General features: G+C 43.2%; 1 protein-coding gene across 1 annotated transcript in view; it reads right to left on the bottom strand.

Moving 5' to 3' along the window:
* Window positions 1–3,307: 3,307 nt before the first annotated feature.
* The window catches only part of vat1 (vesicle amine transport 1), a 73,224-nt gene continuing 60,422 nt past the window's right edge, over window positions 3,308–16,109 (bottom strand). The window contains exon 6 of the mRNA XM_072442894.1: window positions 3,308–8,733. Coding sequence (XP_072298995.1) covers window positions 8,401–8,733 — 333 coding nt within the window. The 3' untranslated portion in view covers window positions 3,308–8,400. The remainder of the gene's footprint in view (window positions 8,734–16,109) is intronic.

Below are 16,109 nucleotides of genomic sequence, written 5' to 3'. Positions count from 1 at the left end.
TGTTTTTTATTATTAAATTTTCAAATGTTTCAAAAAAGCTTTGCTTTTTAATTTTGGTGTATGTATGTAGGTTTTGTACTTTTTGAAGTATTTGCAAAAGTACAAAACCTAGTAATAGGCCATTAAGATTCTGAATAGGCTAGCTCGGTAGATACAAGGGGGGAGTTTCTGTTGAAACAAACAACTCTTTCTACTTCAGGAAGGCTCCGCCCAATGGGCGGGTCTTACCACAGAACAGTATTAATATTGGAGTTCTCGATCTAAATTCTTTTATTGACAATGACTCTTGGATGAGAGTCGAAACGTCTATTTTTTCTAACTGAGTCCAGATGACTACAACTGAAGCTTTTTCTACTATGGAACACGCCTGGACGAATGAGGGATTACACCGACAAAAGTACAAGTATTTTTTTCCCATTGACTTGCATAGGGACTTTTTCAAAGTTCAAATATTTTTCAAGTTTCCACTTTCAACAGTTGCAGCATTTACAAAACTAGTACTTACACATTTAGTACTCTTACCACACATGCAGTACTTTCAATAATTTAGTTTCAAAGGTGACAATTTTTCAAATATTTGCTAATGTTTCAAAGCTTCTGTTTTCTAATGCCTTCTACTACTTTTGACATGTATACTTGTACTTTTGGAAGTATTTTCCCCTATTCTTTCCAATGGGATTTTGAACTTATCAAAGATTTCAACAAATGTTAAACTTTCCACACTTCAAAACACTTTCACAACTACTCTAGGCTATTGCAGTGATGCAGTTAAAGTACATGGAGTACTACCTTCAAAATAAAAGCACAGAAAAACAACAAATTGGGTTTTTTAAGATAAAACCATTGTTAAACTCTGTCTTAGGGATTTTCTAACGGAAACCACTTATACAACCTTTCAGGGATTTTCATATATAAACTACATTCAAATGTTTTGGAGGTTTTCAAAATAAAACACATTTCAAACTTTTGAGCTTTTTCAAGTATTCGCCCAATCTTTTCAGTCATTTACAAGCAGCTACTTTCAAAGTTTTTTTTACAATTCCTTAATTTACGTACTTAAAATACTTTTCAGTCTATCTTTTTCCAACATTCCTGCCGTCACTGCAGTGGCTAAAGCCATTGCAAAGATTCTAGTTTAACATTGTCAAATTTTCTACTTGATTGAATTCTCAACTTTCATTCTTTTTAGAAATAAAGACCAGATTGGCGGACACGTTTGTTATGCTTTTTATTAGTCCTGGAAAACATGTAAGGCATATGGTAACATGACACATCGACGCGCTACAAGCTCCGCAGTGCCGCCGTGTGGACGCCGTGGCACCGCGCAGTAAAACCCAGAGCACAAAAGCAGCATAAATTCAAAGGGTTTTCTAAACAAAAACAAAAGTTGAGGCAAGAGCGAACAGCGAGCAAATTGTCCTTTTCTTTTTAACGTTTTGGGCGGAAAAAATACACAACACAATTCAGGGCAGGAAGTCGTGGGCGGCCAGCTCGAGGAAAGCATGTTTGATTGTTTCGTGTGGACGTGTAAGAGAAATGTAACAAAAAAGAGATATGGAGGGAGATTTTGAAGCATTCCCAGAGATATTATAGAGATGTACCAGCTACGCCGTAACAATATCCATGCTGAAAGTGTTCAAGGACAAAGGCGGCACGCGGGGGCAGTGGATTGGCTGCGACTTGGCAATTTTTGAGACGACAGGAAGCGCTACTTTTCCCCCTCAGAACGTGAAATAAAACCTGTGCGATTATAATAAAAGTATTATGTACGCCTGCCACTGAGGTAAACATGCATCCGTGTTTTGTACAAGTCAAGTAAGATTGGACCAAGCATTCGCGATTACTTTGAAGAAAAGAAGCTCTTCAATGTAACTGGCGTTTTAAAAATGTGACTTTTTCATGCACATTTAGTCTGTTTAAATTAGGATTTTTATTTGATTTGACTGGTAAACGGTTACAGAGATCAAAGTGAGTTGAAAATATTTAAATGCGTTTGGGTTTTTGGGTCATTTTGATATTTTTGAGAGTCAACGTCATTTTATTTAATATATTTTGAACTTGAACCCTTCACAACCTTGGATAGCCATTTGTAACAGTAAGTTGCACAAATACTTATTAAAATCTAATCCATAATAGCCTTTCTTTTTCTTAAACACACTATTAAGTTGCAGAAGTGTCTGGAACGGCTCCGCTAACTCACTGTAGACATGGTTTTCAAAGAACAAAACGGGGTGGGCCTTTCCAATCCACAGCCCACACACGGAAAACAATGACACAGTATTTGATTGACTTCATCTCAAAGGCATCTCGGTTAAAACAACGCGAAGACAAACTACTGGAGCCCGGAACGTCAGAATCTGTTTTCCACGTGGTAATGAGCGAGTCTGAATTCCAGATGTCGGATGAGTTTTTATACGCAAGGTTGTTTTTTTTTTTTGGCTCGGCGCTACTGTTGGGACGAAGTGAAGCTCGGAGTGAACCGGAAAAATGCCACTGTGGTTTACGTGTGTGAAAAACATCTGCGACGTAAAAACCGCTAAGAGGCTAAAACGCAGACAAAACAAGGTAACCGAGTTTATAACGAGCGAGTTTGACCTGACTTGTTTATTTGGAACACAGCAATCATTTCATTGTGTGTTTATCTAATCTAATGATAAATTATAGATCATTTGTCAGATGCATTGATCGGATTCAAGACATGTTTTCCTTTTTAGTTAAAAACACGTTTCTTGCATTTTAAGTGCAGTATTTTTGAATTAAAACAGGAATTATTTGGATTTTTTTGTATTATTCCATTTAAATCCAACGAAACAGACAAAAAAACAATTTGAACTCATCCAGACCTTTTTTTTGTATCGTGTAGTTTTTTCTAAATGATTCAACAACTTGACACTGAGGCCAAAGGAGTCATAATATAATAAGCCGATGTGTTGTTTGTGCATGGGTGAACGGAAAGGCATCTGAAGTAAAAAATACTCCCCGAAACTGCAAAATTCAAAAGCGACACGATGCAGTTTTTGGCATTTTTAACGAGTCAAAAGAGATCGCATTCTGACGTCGTTTATAGAGCGTCGCCGTTTTGTGTTTTTCTCGTTTCCGTTAGTCCTGTGCGGAAAAGCCACAGTGAAATGTTGAAACGTCTATGTTTTGGAGTGAGGTAAAACGATCCGCACCAGTCCGAACAAAAAAAACACAAAATAATGGCCGGTAAACATGTTGCCAACTGCGAATAAGCACCTGTTTTCGGGACACACGTTAGATACAAATTTTGACGGAAAATGCATAAAAAATTAAAAAAAATACAGAATTGTCTTAATATTTCTTTATGCACTGTTAATATCCAAAGCATTGACAGAGGAGAAAGTACATACATACAATTTGGCAATTTTTGGACCAACAGAACCACATTTCAAGAAAATAGGAGTGCATGTTTTGACAGGTCCCTGGACATTTTCATGAGCGTTGCACTTTTAAACCCCAAGATAACAAAAAGAAAACAAATAATAATATAAATGTAAATTAAAACATAACATATCAGTAAAACATACTCTTCTTCTTTTTTTTGTTTTAATTTCTTTTTTTTTTTTATCTTTTGAAGCGATGGCACCGTCCACAGGTTCACAAAGGGAGTCCAGCAGATTAGAACGACACTAACCATTGGCTGACATTACACAGTCACTCCCCACGCCGGCAGCGCGTGGCACTCGCACTCCGATCCGGGGGGAAAATCCGCTCCGCGTTTTACCTTCGACCGTGGAGCGAGGGCGTGTCTGATTTCAGCCGCCGCCCAGAAACAGAGCAAAAAGGAGCATCTCTACGAGCAGAAAACCATGTGGAATTCAGCCTTTTTTACATATTAAGATAGAATTGATTATTAAAGCTAAATGATGCGACTCGTTTCTCCACAATTTTTCTCCTTTTTCAATAAATCACCTGCACTTGAAATAACCAAAATTGTACTTCGCTGGCTGATGATTTTGCCGGGAATGGGAACAAATGAGTAAATAAGTTTGTCGAACCGATATTCAGAGTTAATTTTGAGTCGTTTCAAACCAATTTAGACATTCTGTTCTGCGAGGATTCAATCTCAAACGCTCTTTTGGTCGTTTTTGAGTTGTAAAATCGGCCGGAGCGGCTCGTTTTCTTGGAGGGCCGGAGTGCGGGCGCCGTGCTCGTAAGTGCAATAGCGAGCAGAGTGCAAAAATACTAATACCAACTGTCCTCGTAACACGCAGGCCTCTTGTCAAAACGGGGGGTGCGGGGAGGGGGAAGTCATAGAGGATACAGGGGATAAAGGGGTAAATGCTACAGCGTATCGTAGCATAGTGACGCAGTGTAAAGAGGAGATCGACGGGGCGACCGGAGAAAAGGAAGGCGGAGCATTCGTGGGCTTCAAGCTTCACATTCTGAGCCGCCGTTTGGCGTCGGAACCGCTAATCGTCGCGCTCATCTTTCAGTCTGAAAACCCACGGACAGGTGCTTTTTGAAACCCCTTTAAAACGACCTGAGGACACACACGCACAATGGCACACCACACGGCACAGGAGGGAGGCCTCTCATGCTAACACCACAACTTATTTGTCAATTTTTAAGTAAAGACCTTTTTTTTTTTTGCGTTTTGATTTTTTACAAAGTCACTAGTCACCATCTGAGACACCGGAAACAGAGACAAGAAATAAGACAGGCAATGAAAAGGATGTCTTCATGTATTTGGTCCTTTAGCGGCACATGGGAAACTATGGGATTAATGTACGTAATAGGAATTGTAAAGTACTGATTACTACTGATTTCCCCATGGATTTAACCAAAAGTACAGACCGCGCTGTACTTGCTACTATGGACAATCCCCATATAAAATACTCATCGATATTCTAGTTTCGTTTTTCTTTTAAAAGATGATAAATGTTTGGTCCCCGAGCTCGGATAGATGAGCGCCATCGTGTCGCTCAGGTGCATCCGGCCTAACAGTGAAACTCGTATGCTACTCGTCGCGTTACCGACGGGTGATTTTGCACGGACGGGAAGGCATCGTTCCGGTTTGTTCCGCTTTGTCCAAACAATTAAAGTGACGGCGTTGTAAGGATCCTGGGCATTTTACGTGGACTTCTAATGTGGGAAAATAAACAGCGCGGCTCCTACGGGTAATAATCGCCGACTGAACATGGGGAGGCGGGCGGGGCACGAGAGAGAGAGAGAGAGAAAGGGAGAAAGCAGCGCCGTGCCATCTCTGACGCCTGTTGCTATGCCGACCATCGAGAGCTAAATGAAGAGAGGAGAAAAGGGAGCGGAAAACGGAGGGGGAGAGAAAACGGGAGGGAGGAGAAAGAGTGGAAATAAAAGCAGAGAGGTGCAACACTTTGTGCCAGTTCCAAGCCTGGATAAATCGAGAACGCCAATGATAGTGCAGTAGAGTCAGGGCTTTTCCCCCCGTTCAAAAAAGGCGCACGGTTTGTTTTAAGTTGTTCATCGCTATGGTAACGGTCCTCACTTTTCACCTTTTCGAAGCCCAGAGATGGATCGCGTCCAAAACTGAGCCTCATTTTGGTCCCGATGTGAACGGTTTGGTCCTGTTCTTGGTCCGGATCTAGTCCTTGTTTAGTCCTGATTTGGCCCGGGTTAAATTTTGGGTTTTGTCCTGGTTTAGTCCTGATTTGGCCCAGGTTAAGTTTCGGGTTTTGTCCTTGTTTAGCCCTGATTTGGCCCAGGTTAAGTTTCAGGTTTTGTCCTGGTTTAGTCCAGATTTGGTCCAGGTTAAGTTTCAGGTTTTGTCCTGGTTTAGTCCAGATTTGGTCCAGGTTAAGTTTCAGGTTTTGTCCTGGTTTAGTCCAGATTTGGTCCAGGTTAAGTTTCAGGTTTTGTCCTGGTTTAGTCCAGATTTGGTCCAGGTTAAGTTTCAGGTTTTGTCCTGGTTTAGTCCAGATTTGGTCCAGGTTAAGTTTCAGGTTTTGTCCTGGTTTAGTCCAGATTTGGTCCAGGTTAAGTTTCAGGTTTTGTCCTGGTTTAGTCCAGATTTGGCCCAGGTTAAGTTTCGGGTTTGTCCTCATTTAGTCCCGATTTTCGATGTGGAGAATGGTAGGTTTTTTTGGTCCTGGTTTAGTTCAGTCCAGGCCTGGATCACCAAGCCTGGATTCATTTACAGCATTTGCTTGGGAGTCGGGGTAAATCCGATCTCAAAGCATTATGCAAATCACGTTAAATTAAACGAAGGCGCATTATTTAATCCCAAAAACTATATTGAGATGTGTTGAGTGCGTCACACAGCGCTCCTTTCACCACATCGACTGTATACTTCGTGTGTGCGCGATTGAGAGACAAATTCCCCTTTAATTGGGAGCTGCTGCTCGTTGCCAACAGTTGGTCCTCTACAAAAAAAAGCCGTAACTATGGGGGAAGTAGCTGAGCAATGATTTCTGCCTCTCCATTCAAGTCTGCGAAGAAAGGCTCATTATACAGGAAATTCATATTCAGGCAAACACTGCGGCTCTATCGGGTTTAGAGGCGTTCAAAGGCAACTCGGGCAGAGACGGTCCAAAACGGTGAATAATATCAGTTGTTGCACGGTCCATGTTAAATTGTGTGGGACGTGTGCAACTAGAGAAGAGGATTGTTTCTAATCAAAATACTGTTAACATTTTGTGTTACGTTTGTAGATAAAAGAGATAAAAGTCCATTTATCGTGCAGTGGTTTTGGTTTTTGGGTAAAAAGTAGGCACAATAAGCTTTGGTTTCTACTTACACCTAGTCAGGGAGTATTTTTGTTGTCTCTTTTGATTAATTTTATGTATTTATTTTGTAAAATGTCCAACCGACCAAACGAGAATGAACTAACGAAACGGACTCCAGTCGATCGAACGTGGACAAGGCATATTAAAAGGCTCAAAATCTAGCTTTTCTAGAGGAGATGTCTTTGTTTTCCACAGCACGGATTTAAAACGTACATATACATCTCCACGGAGACGGGCAGGTGGCGCCACTGGGCCGAGACGCAGGTCCAGTTCATGGCATTTCTGAGCAGTAAAAACACCCGCGATCGAATAAATGCAAGACAGACACTTAGTTTCTCACTGTGAACGAGCAGGAAAAGTTACGTAGTGCGACTTTAAGCGGGAGGAGTTTGGTTTGGGTCAAATTTGCCTGTTTATTTTCTTGTCTGCGTGTCCGGTACAATAGAGGGTTGGTATCGCGGTTGTGACGAGGGCGAGGACGGGTGCAAATTAAGGTAAAGCAGCGAGGATTCCGCACGGGGCGAAGTGCAGAGGGGGGAGGGGCTTCGGAGGTAAATGGGCGGGGCCACGGGGGCAGGCATGGATTGGCTGCTGTCAGGGGAGATCCGTTTTAGTCGTTGTTTTGACTTTACATGCACAATTATCACTGGCATTTGCATCTTTTTTCGTACGTTTGATATTGGATTTATGTTCTAATAATGCACTTTTCTGACATTTTGACCATCGAACGTCTACGCTAACCATTGAGCTTTGTAAAAATCCTACTTTTCCTTTTTGTACAGTTAAAATCGGATTGCCGTTGCGCAACTTGGCGTCCGATCACAACCAATAAGGCAAAGTGTCAGAGTGAAATGGCTTGCATACAAGTGATTTTGCATACGCGGAATTGTGAGAAATCGGCCCCCGTTCGAGTTGCATATTTTCACGGTGCGGGGGGGAGAAAAAAAATTCAACAAAATCGGGAAATCTTAATGAATTTGTCGTCATTTGTGAACGCCAGTAAATTCTATTGTGCATATAAAACAACACGAGCGAGTAAGAGCCAGGCCTGTGTGTGTGGGGGGGGGGAAGAACCCCTCAAAAAACAAAAAAAACAGCCCCTTTCACATATAATTCACAGTATAAAAGCAATAGTGTGTTTTGGAATATTGTATTAGTGTTAATTACTGATGTGTATAAACCTACATTTTAAAGTCGGCTCAACTCTAATTGGCTTTTCAACCGGGACAACAGTGAAAAGACATTAGTTGCCATGTAAAAGGGGCGTTTCATTAGTGGCATAAATATAGATAAAGGACAGTGGAGGACAGCGGCCGCGTGGATGTAAAAACGCACTTCGGTCCATAAAGTTGGAATAATACAAACGGTGAGTAAAAGCTCGACGTCATCAAGCGTCCGTCGCCCGCGATTGTGTCTAATTAACGCCGATGTGCGAAATGAGATCGGCCGTTGTCGTTTAGCGCGTTTTTTTTTTTTAAGAGCGCGTTTAAGACGAGAACAATCTGCCGGGAAATGAATTTATTCCAACTTTACGAGCTTACAAACGTCATCGGCAACAGTGGACCCTAAACGCTCCTTGCATAACCTCCGTCAAAACAGACTCCGCCTCCTTTTACGCCCACACCAGACCACGCCCCCCGTTCCCAGGACAGAAACTCCAATACCCACAGTCCTTTCACTTCTCCTCCTTCTTGGGCTCCTCCTCCTTCTTCTCCTCCTCTTTCTTCTCCTCTTTCTTCTCCTCCTTCTTCTCCTCCTTCTTCTCCTCCTTCTTCTCCTCCTTCTTCTCCTCCTTCTTCTCCTCCTTCTTGTCGTCCTTCTTGTCGTCCTTCTTCTTGCCATCGTCCTTCTTCTTGTCCTCCTTCTTCTTGTCCTCCTTCTTCTTCTCGTCCTTCTTGTCCTCCTTCTTGGCCTCCTCCTTCTTCTCCTCCTCGGGCATTGGCTCCGTGGTGAGGATGACCTTGCCAATGTTGTTCCGCTCCTGCATCTTCCTCATGGCGTCGCCAACCTGGAAACACAGAAGCGAAGGGATCTGGGTTACGACGCGGGACGGGATGATCGGCGAGACATTTTGATCGTGCTCAAAAGTGTGCAAACTACAGTGAGATGAGAAAAGAGCAGAGTTAAAATGGAAATAAACATGACGGCAATGTTTGTGAGTTTGAAAAGGCACACTGTGTAACCTTTCTGGAAGAGGCAACCAGCTTGTCGCCATGGAGATTCTATTTATTTGGCTAGAAAGTAATATTCATCGCACACAAAAAAAAAAATCTGACGCTTTCATTGGTTAAAACACCTTGGAAACCCTTGTATTCTTGCTCCACGGCTTTAGATACATTTAATGCCATAGTGTGGGCTCGTTACAGGCAGAGCAACGACATCGCCGCGGAAACAAGCAGGTGGCAACGCACTCGTCCAGGAGAAGTTGCGCTGTGCACTTTTAATTTGACCGAAATGTGCAAAACCAAGACATTTCTGACGGATTGCAAAAATGCGATCTAATTACCGACATTGTAGTAATAAAAAAGTATCGACCTTCAAGGCAACATTTCTATTAAAGCCTTGAATTGTCTTGAAACGATCCTCACACTCACGCTTTTGCCCAAGAACCTTTCCCAACATGCGAGTTTAAAGTTCAAATGTAGCATATGTATCCTTTAGCATGACAATAAAATCTGCTCGCCGCCAATGGAAGTGGGACCGTAGCAACACATTTCGTTCTCATGAATCACCAACGCTATTTGTGAAAAAAAAGAAAGTGTGGCGAGAACAACATTGTGGGCGGCATTGTTTGTCTCACGGCAACAAGATCCTAACGCGGACGAGCGGCCAAGAGCAGCGCTGTAAAACTCCAGTGTGTCGTTTGCAAAGTTGCGTTTCGTAGTCGTCTACAACTGAACGCGATGACCGACCGACCCGGGGCAGACTGGCAGAAGCGTGGCTGCCGGTCTTTCTGCGCTCTCGTCCCAAGCGGCAACAACACGATCCGCTATCTTTTTTTTTACTTCTTCCCGACTCCCTTTCGAGCCGATTCTTTTGCAAACGGTACAGCACGTTTTGTTTCTTGAGGTTTACCGGGATGATTCGTGACAACTGAACGATCGAGGGCGCAGTAGATGTCGGTGGCCGATAGTCGAGGCCGCGACGGTCGCCATCTCGGCCAAACGAACGTGGACGTCCGTCGCTTCGGTTTATTGTGTTTAAAAAGGCACAAAAACTGCATATTATGAACTGTATGAACACGAATAAGCCCTCGCAGTCGCATCGCTCACTAAAGTAATTGAACGAGAAGAGGAATTTCCCGTCACGCCCGCGAAAACGAATGCACGGAATACATTTTGTCGCGTTCCTCCGGCATAATCTGTAAAGCATATGCACGCGGCGGCGCTCTGGTTCCTCGCGGCCCGTGCGCTAGGCTAATGCGCGCCGTATGAGGAATGACACCGTCGGAGCAGATTTGAATCATGTTTGAAGGGAAATGAGAGGGAGGCTGCGGCGGAGAGGCAAAGGTGCTCGGCAGATAATGTCACGACGCTGCAAGAGTTTCAAACAAAAGACAATGGATGGAAGAGTTAAAGCGCTTGTACTCGACTTTAATCGAGTTCAGAATACAAGTCTTATATATCTCCAAATGCTTTTATAGGCTCTTACATGTTCTTTCTTATGCTCTCCAACCTAAAACATCTATTAGTACAAGTGTAAGTACAAAAGTAAACGTACTGTATTTCTGGGAACATTTTTAGCTATTTGCGTTTTTCTAAAGTACATTTTAGATCGGGTACTTTTTAGTTACACTTCACATCATATTGTACTTTCTACTGCACTACATTTTGGACTTAAAAAGTACTTTTCTGTGTGGTTTGGCCATGGTGACGAATATTTTAAGACTTAAACGCTGGGTTTGGACCAAAATGTATGAATAAAAATGACTGTAAATGAAGTTATTCATCAGTTGAGCAAATGAGCACAATATTCTTCATCGAGACCTCAACATGTGTTGCTTCAATAGTTCTCAAAACCGGTGTGAAATACTTTTTACTGCTACGTTTTTCAGCTGGCACTTCAATACTTGTGATATTTCCCTTTGACTTTGTGTAATGTTTGGTGCCCGTTTATCTTCACAAACTTGTGTACTTCTTCCACCACCGATTTAGGACTGATTAGTGGCAAAACGGCAATCTTTTGAGAAACACCGTTATTGCAGTTAAATTTGCAATCAATATTTTGTATATTACGTTATTTGATTTTGTCGTGCACATTTTAAACACTTCCAGGAGCATTTGAAAGAAAACTACAATCTGAACAGATGAAGTAACAGCAGAATCACGTTTTTCAGATTATTATTTATTCAAAAAGGACTTAAATAATCAAGTTTTTTTTGCTAATCGCGACTATTTAGATTGTGATATTTCCTGCACTTCCCAAACAAAAAGTATGCGAGTTTCCTCCCCGTGATGACATCAAAAGATTCAACGTACGCGTCATGTGACCAGCTCGATAATGACGATGGGTAATTAGCTCAGTTTACCGAGCACTTTCCTCATAATTAGCGTTATGCCGGCTTCATAACGAGCACAAGCCGGCGTCTGACCGGCTCAAAACTGAAGGAAAACAGAACAAGGGATACGTGTTCTAATCCGCCGCTCCACCTTTGACCGCTTCACTCTGCACCGTCTGTTCCTCTCTGCCTCCGCCCTCCAAGTCAAGCCGAGGGAGGACCACCTAGCGACCGACGCCAAGGCAACAGGGCCATCTCCTAGCAACGCCAAGCCTGGAAACGTGGCCCTGACGACTTTGGTACGCAGCAGTGAGGCAGGGGAGAGGCGAGGGAGGGAGAGGAAAGAGAGGGGAGAGGAAGAGGGAGAGAAGAGAGATGAGGGAGAGGAGGAGAGGAAAGAGAGGAGGGGAGAGAGACGAGAGGAAGAGGGAGAGATGAGAGATGAGGGAGAGGAGGAGAGGAAAGAGAGGGGAGAGAGACGAGAGGGAGAGAAGAGAGATGAGGGAAAGGAGGAGAGGAAAGAGAGGAGGGGAGAGAGACGAGAGGAAGAGGGAGAGATGAGAGATGAGGGAGAGGAGGAGAGGAAAGAGAGGAGGGGAGAGAGACGAGAGGAAGAGGGAGAGATGAGGGATGAGGGGAGGAGGAGAGGAAAGAGAGGAGGGGAGAGAGACGAGAGGAAGAGGGAGAGATGAGGGATGAGGGGAGGAGGAGAGGAAAGAGAGGAGGGGAGAGAGACGAGAGGAAGAGGGAGAGATGAGGGATGAGGGGAGGAGGAGAGGAAAGAGAGGAGGGGAGAGAGACGAGAGGAAGAGGGAGAGAAGAGAGATGAGGGGAGGAGGAGAGGAAGGGAAAGGAAAGACACGAAAAGGAAGAGGAGAGAGATGTAAAAGAGGTGAAAGAGACGAGAAACACGAAACGAAAAAGAAAGAAGAGCGATGCAAAGGGGAGGAGAGAAAGGGAGAGCAAAAAGAGGAGAGAAAGAGGGAGAGAAGAGAGAGGCGGAGGGGAGAAGAGGAAGAGAGGAAGAGGAGGGAGACAAAAATGAAGAGGGAGAGAGGAAAGAGGCGGGGGGAGGAGAGAAACGGGGAGAGACAGACAGCGATGGCGGCGGGGGACGGCCTCGGCAGCGATCATCAAACTTTATGGTTTGTTCCGGAGATTTCCGGGTGTTTATCACACAGGCTTTTATTCTGAAGTATATTCCTCACAAACGTCTCCAAAAACCCTTGATATCAGAAGTACTCAAAGACACTTACGTGACCTAAACTCTTCAAACGCACTCGGGTGAAGGTCCCTAATGTTTAATCTGTCTCGTCTTTAGGAGTCGGACTGGCGGCGCTGCTCGTCCCATTTCACTATCCTGGTGCAGGGTGCGCCCCCTGCTGGGCTCCACGGAGATGCGTTTGCTTCGCCTTGAACGTGTGGAATGGCACAACAACAACGCCACTCTAGTACTATGAGCGCCTGTAACTTTTAGAGAAGTTTAATGTCATCGGGCTGTGCGATTAATCACATTGTAATCGAGATGGAAATTCAGTCCCATTAATGATTCAATCGAGATAAACGTCAGTGAATGTTTTTGGAGCAAAATTCAGAGCTTTGAGAAGACGAAACAATGATTAAAACCCATTTGTGTTCAAAAAATGTATGTTAGAAGCCAGTTGGATTTGCTTTTAACCCAATTTCAAATCGAAACGTGTGACGATCAATATGGAGGACCCGGTTGTGATGATATGATTTTCCTCATACTGCCCCCTATCGGTCACTCTGATGCATTACGGCGAAGCGAAAAAAAAACATCTCAATCGCTCAGTCGCAGCTCCACTTCCCGTTGACCGCGGACCACGAGCCGGTTCTCTCGTTTGAATCTTCGTAATTGATTAGCGGAACGCCGTGGCCTTTGCGAGGCGGACGCGGTGATGAATGGGGTCAGGGCGTGGCATTAGGCGGCGTTAATCAGGCGCCATTAGTCATTACTGCCGAACCCGTTCTCCCGACGAGAAACGCAACATCGCGATAAATATCCAGGATGCGCTCGCCCCGGGGGGCCGCTCCCGGGTAACGGACGGACGCGGCACGTCTCCATAGAAACAAGACGGGAAGGGGAAATACGTTGTGAGGATTGAGACGGCGAAGAAGTCGATATAAGCTTTGAGAAAACGTGGGAGGATGAAGGAGAAGGCTTTGAGAAAGTGAAGTAGTGATCCAGCGTTTGTAATTCACGTTTTTATGGCGGCTTTTGAGATGAGATGTTAAGAAAGTCGAGCAGAAAAAAAGTCAAATATGCCACGACTAAATAGAGGAAACGACTCGAAAAGATGGTAAACGTCATCTTAGAGCGAGTTGAAGAGCGATATACTGCAAATCGCTGCACAAAATATAGACAATAAAATGGAAACGGAAGACACAGTAAGCCAAAAGCAGCATCGAAAGTAGGAATAAATTCTAAATGTGAAATAGTATTAAAATATTAGCTGCAATAAACAGAATTAAATACTTGTATCGCTCCTTACAGACACAAAGTTATTTATTCAACAATTTACGAGTCGAATCAGTAGTAGTAGTAGTAGTAGTAATAGTACAGAAAACATACTACAGTCCCACACTAATACACAGAAAAAGTATACAATGATAAATAGTAACTCCCAAAAATGACTGTTCATTTATTGAAGTCAATACAGTAATGACCGTTATGAGGTATTATAATGCAACACTGCGATTGTCAAGTAAATTAAAAGTGGTGCAAAAATAGTTACGCAAGTATAGTATTTGCAAACCTTTCGAAAACGCTTATAAATATAATACAGGCCAATGATAGAAAGAAAGACATTTAAAGATATGGCAAGCGAATGTGAAAAGGTTTAGACCACCAAAGGAAATCAGAATTTTAAAGTTTAGATACTTATCAAGCGTTACGATAAATGTTGAATGTAAAAACGCATCTTTTTGAGCAAAAACGCAAACTCCAGAAAGCCTCCACTTTTCCAAATATAGCCGTAAATTGAAAGACGGAGAAAGAAAAGAAGCAAAGAAGTGGTCGACTGTGACTATTACTGAAAATAGTTGGTGTAAATGTAAAAACTAAAACGGGACTAGCTTCATCTCGGGACAGCCGCGAGCCGACGTCTTTCATCCATTCGCGGTTGAATAATTCACATCGGCGTTAATGAACTTGGCCCGCGACAATCCCAATCTGTTTCTCCGACTGAGACAATGACCGCGGCTGGTAACGAGACGCGCCGTTATCCCTCGGTCGAGCGGCGCCTGAAGCCACGCCCGGTTCTGAGCGGATACTGTACGAGCACCTGGTATTCGTGCACATCTGAAGGGGACGCAGCTGGACAAAGCGGCCGCGCCCCGGAGGCATGAATCATCCAGAATGAGCCCATGTAAATCTGCTGAACTCTGCAGCTTCGGGGACGAGCGGCGAGAGCGAGGGGAGTTTCAGGCGGGATGCCGGGCTTGTCGGTTCCAAGATGTCGTTTCGCTCGTCATTGGCCCGGTTTCGTGTTGGAACGCTGTTGCTTAGCGAGGCGTACTTAAGGGTGAACGATGGTGTAATCAGTTTTGGATCACAATAGTTGTGTCTTATTAGTTGTGAATGGGTTTTGGCAGATAAACTCTGGTGGATTGATACATTTATAATCCAGAGCTTGAAAAATTTAAGTGACTAAAAAGGTTTTGGTTTGATTCCTCCTCATTACCAACACTATTGTCCTTCTATTTTGAGTTTGAGCTTCAAATAGACGTTATATTCACACAATAAATTGGAGATGGTGCAAATACATTCAGAGCATAAGAGGAAGTCAAGACATTCAGCCGAGGAAAGGTCTAAAATAAATGTAGGGCTGGGCGATGTGGCCAAAATACTTTTTTTTTTTTTTAAATCACTTTTTATGATAATTTTCTTCCTCTTGAGGTTAGAGAAATTACAAAAAAAAAAAAAGTCAAAATAAAATCGGTATTTCCTGAATAAAACTAAAATAAACTTAATCACTTCCAAAAGCATTTCTTCCTCCAAAGTCTGAACTAAAAGCTGCAAGTTATTTCTGTAACTAACCCTGCAAATATGACTACTACTTTACTAGAATCACTATTGGTGCTACTATTACTGCTCCTCCTAATACTATTACAGCAAAATGATGCTGGTGGTTTACGCTTTCAAAAAACATGACTATTAGATTTCAACCTTTAATTTACCTTTAAAAACAATAATTAAATCTCTTAAATCTCCCTCTTAAACTGCTAAACTACTTCTTGAACTATAGCTTTTGAAAAACACCCTGCGGTTACGTTATCCCCGAGTCTTTACAATGAATTACACGTTAGACGCCAACGTTTTACCCTTAAGTACACGAAAGTACCCATAAACATGTATGTATAGAAAGTCATAAACGTTGAGAGGATATACACCCAGGTGATGAAAACAACATTATCAGCCGTGCGCATCTCCATTTTAGCAGAACGCGACTTATTAAAGCATTACTCACCGTGTTTACATCGCTAATGCTCGCTACATAACGCCGACCGGCCGAGTGCTTTCTGGGGCCGGGTTGTTTTTTGGCGAGGATGCCATTTTCCATGACAACGCCGCGGCGCTCTGAAGCAGGTAGCTTTGTAATATGAGCCACGACTTTAATTAAACGCAATCGAAATCCCAAAACAGCATCTGGACCGAGGTGTTACGGGCCCGCTAAACAAACCTGCCCGGAGGAAAAACTGTACAAATCCACGCAGCTTCATTCCGCAGCAAATTAGCGCTTAAGCAGAAACGGATTTAAATTGAAATGCGCTAGAAGGTAACCCCGATTGCGTCAACAGCCAATCGTAGCAGTGACGGGACGAGGCTTCGAGAATGGAGTTGGAGGAAAAACGTTGAAACTTTG

This window comes from Eucyclogobius newberryi, unplaced genomic scaffold (genome assembly GCF_026437365.1).
Source record: "Eucyclogobius newberryi isolate DKJ021-1_F unplaced genomic scaffold, fEucNew1.0.hap1 SCAF_13, whole genome shotgun sequence".
Classification (NCBI taxonomy): domain Eukaryota; kingdom Metazoa; phylum Chordata; class Actinopteri; order Gobiiformes; family Gobiidae; genus Eucyclogobius; species Eucyclogobius newberryi.
Note: the sequence above shows the minus strand (reverse complement) of the source record. Positions and strands in the feature narration are given on the sequence as shown.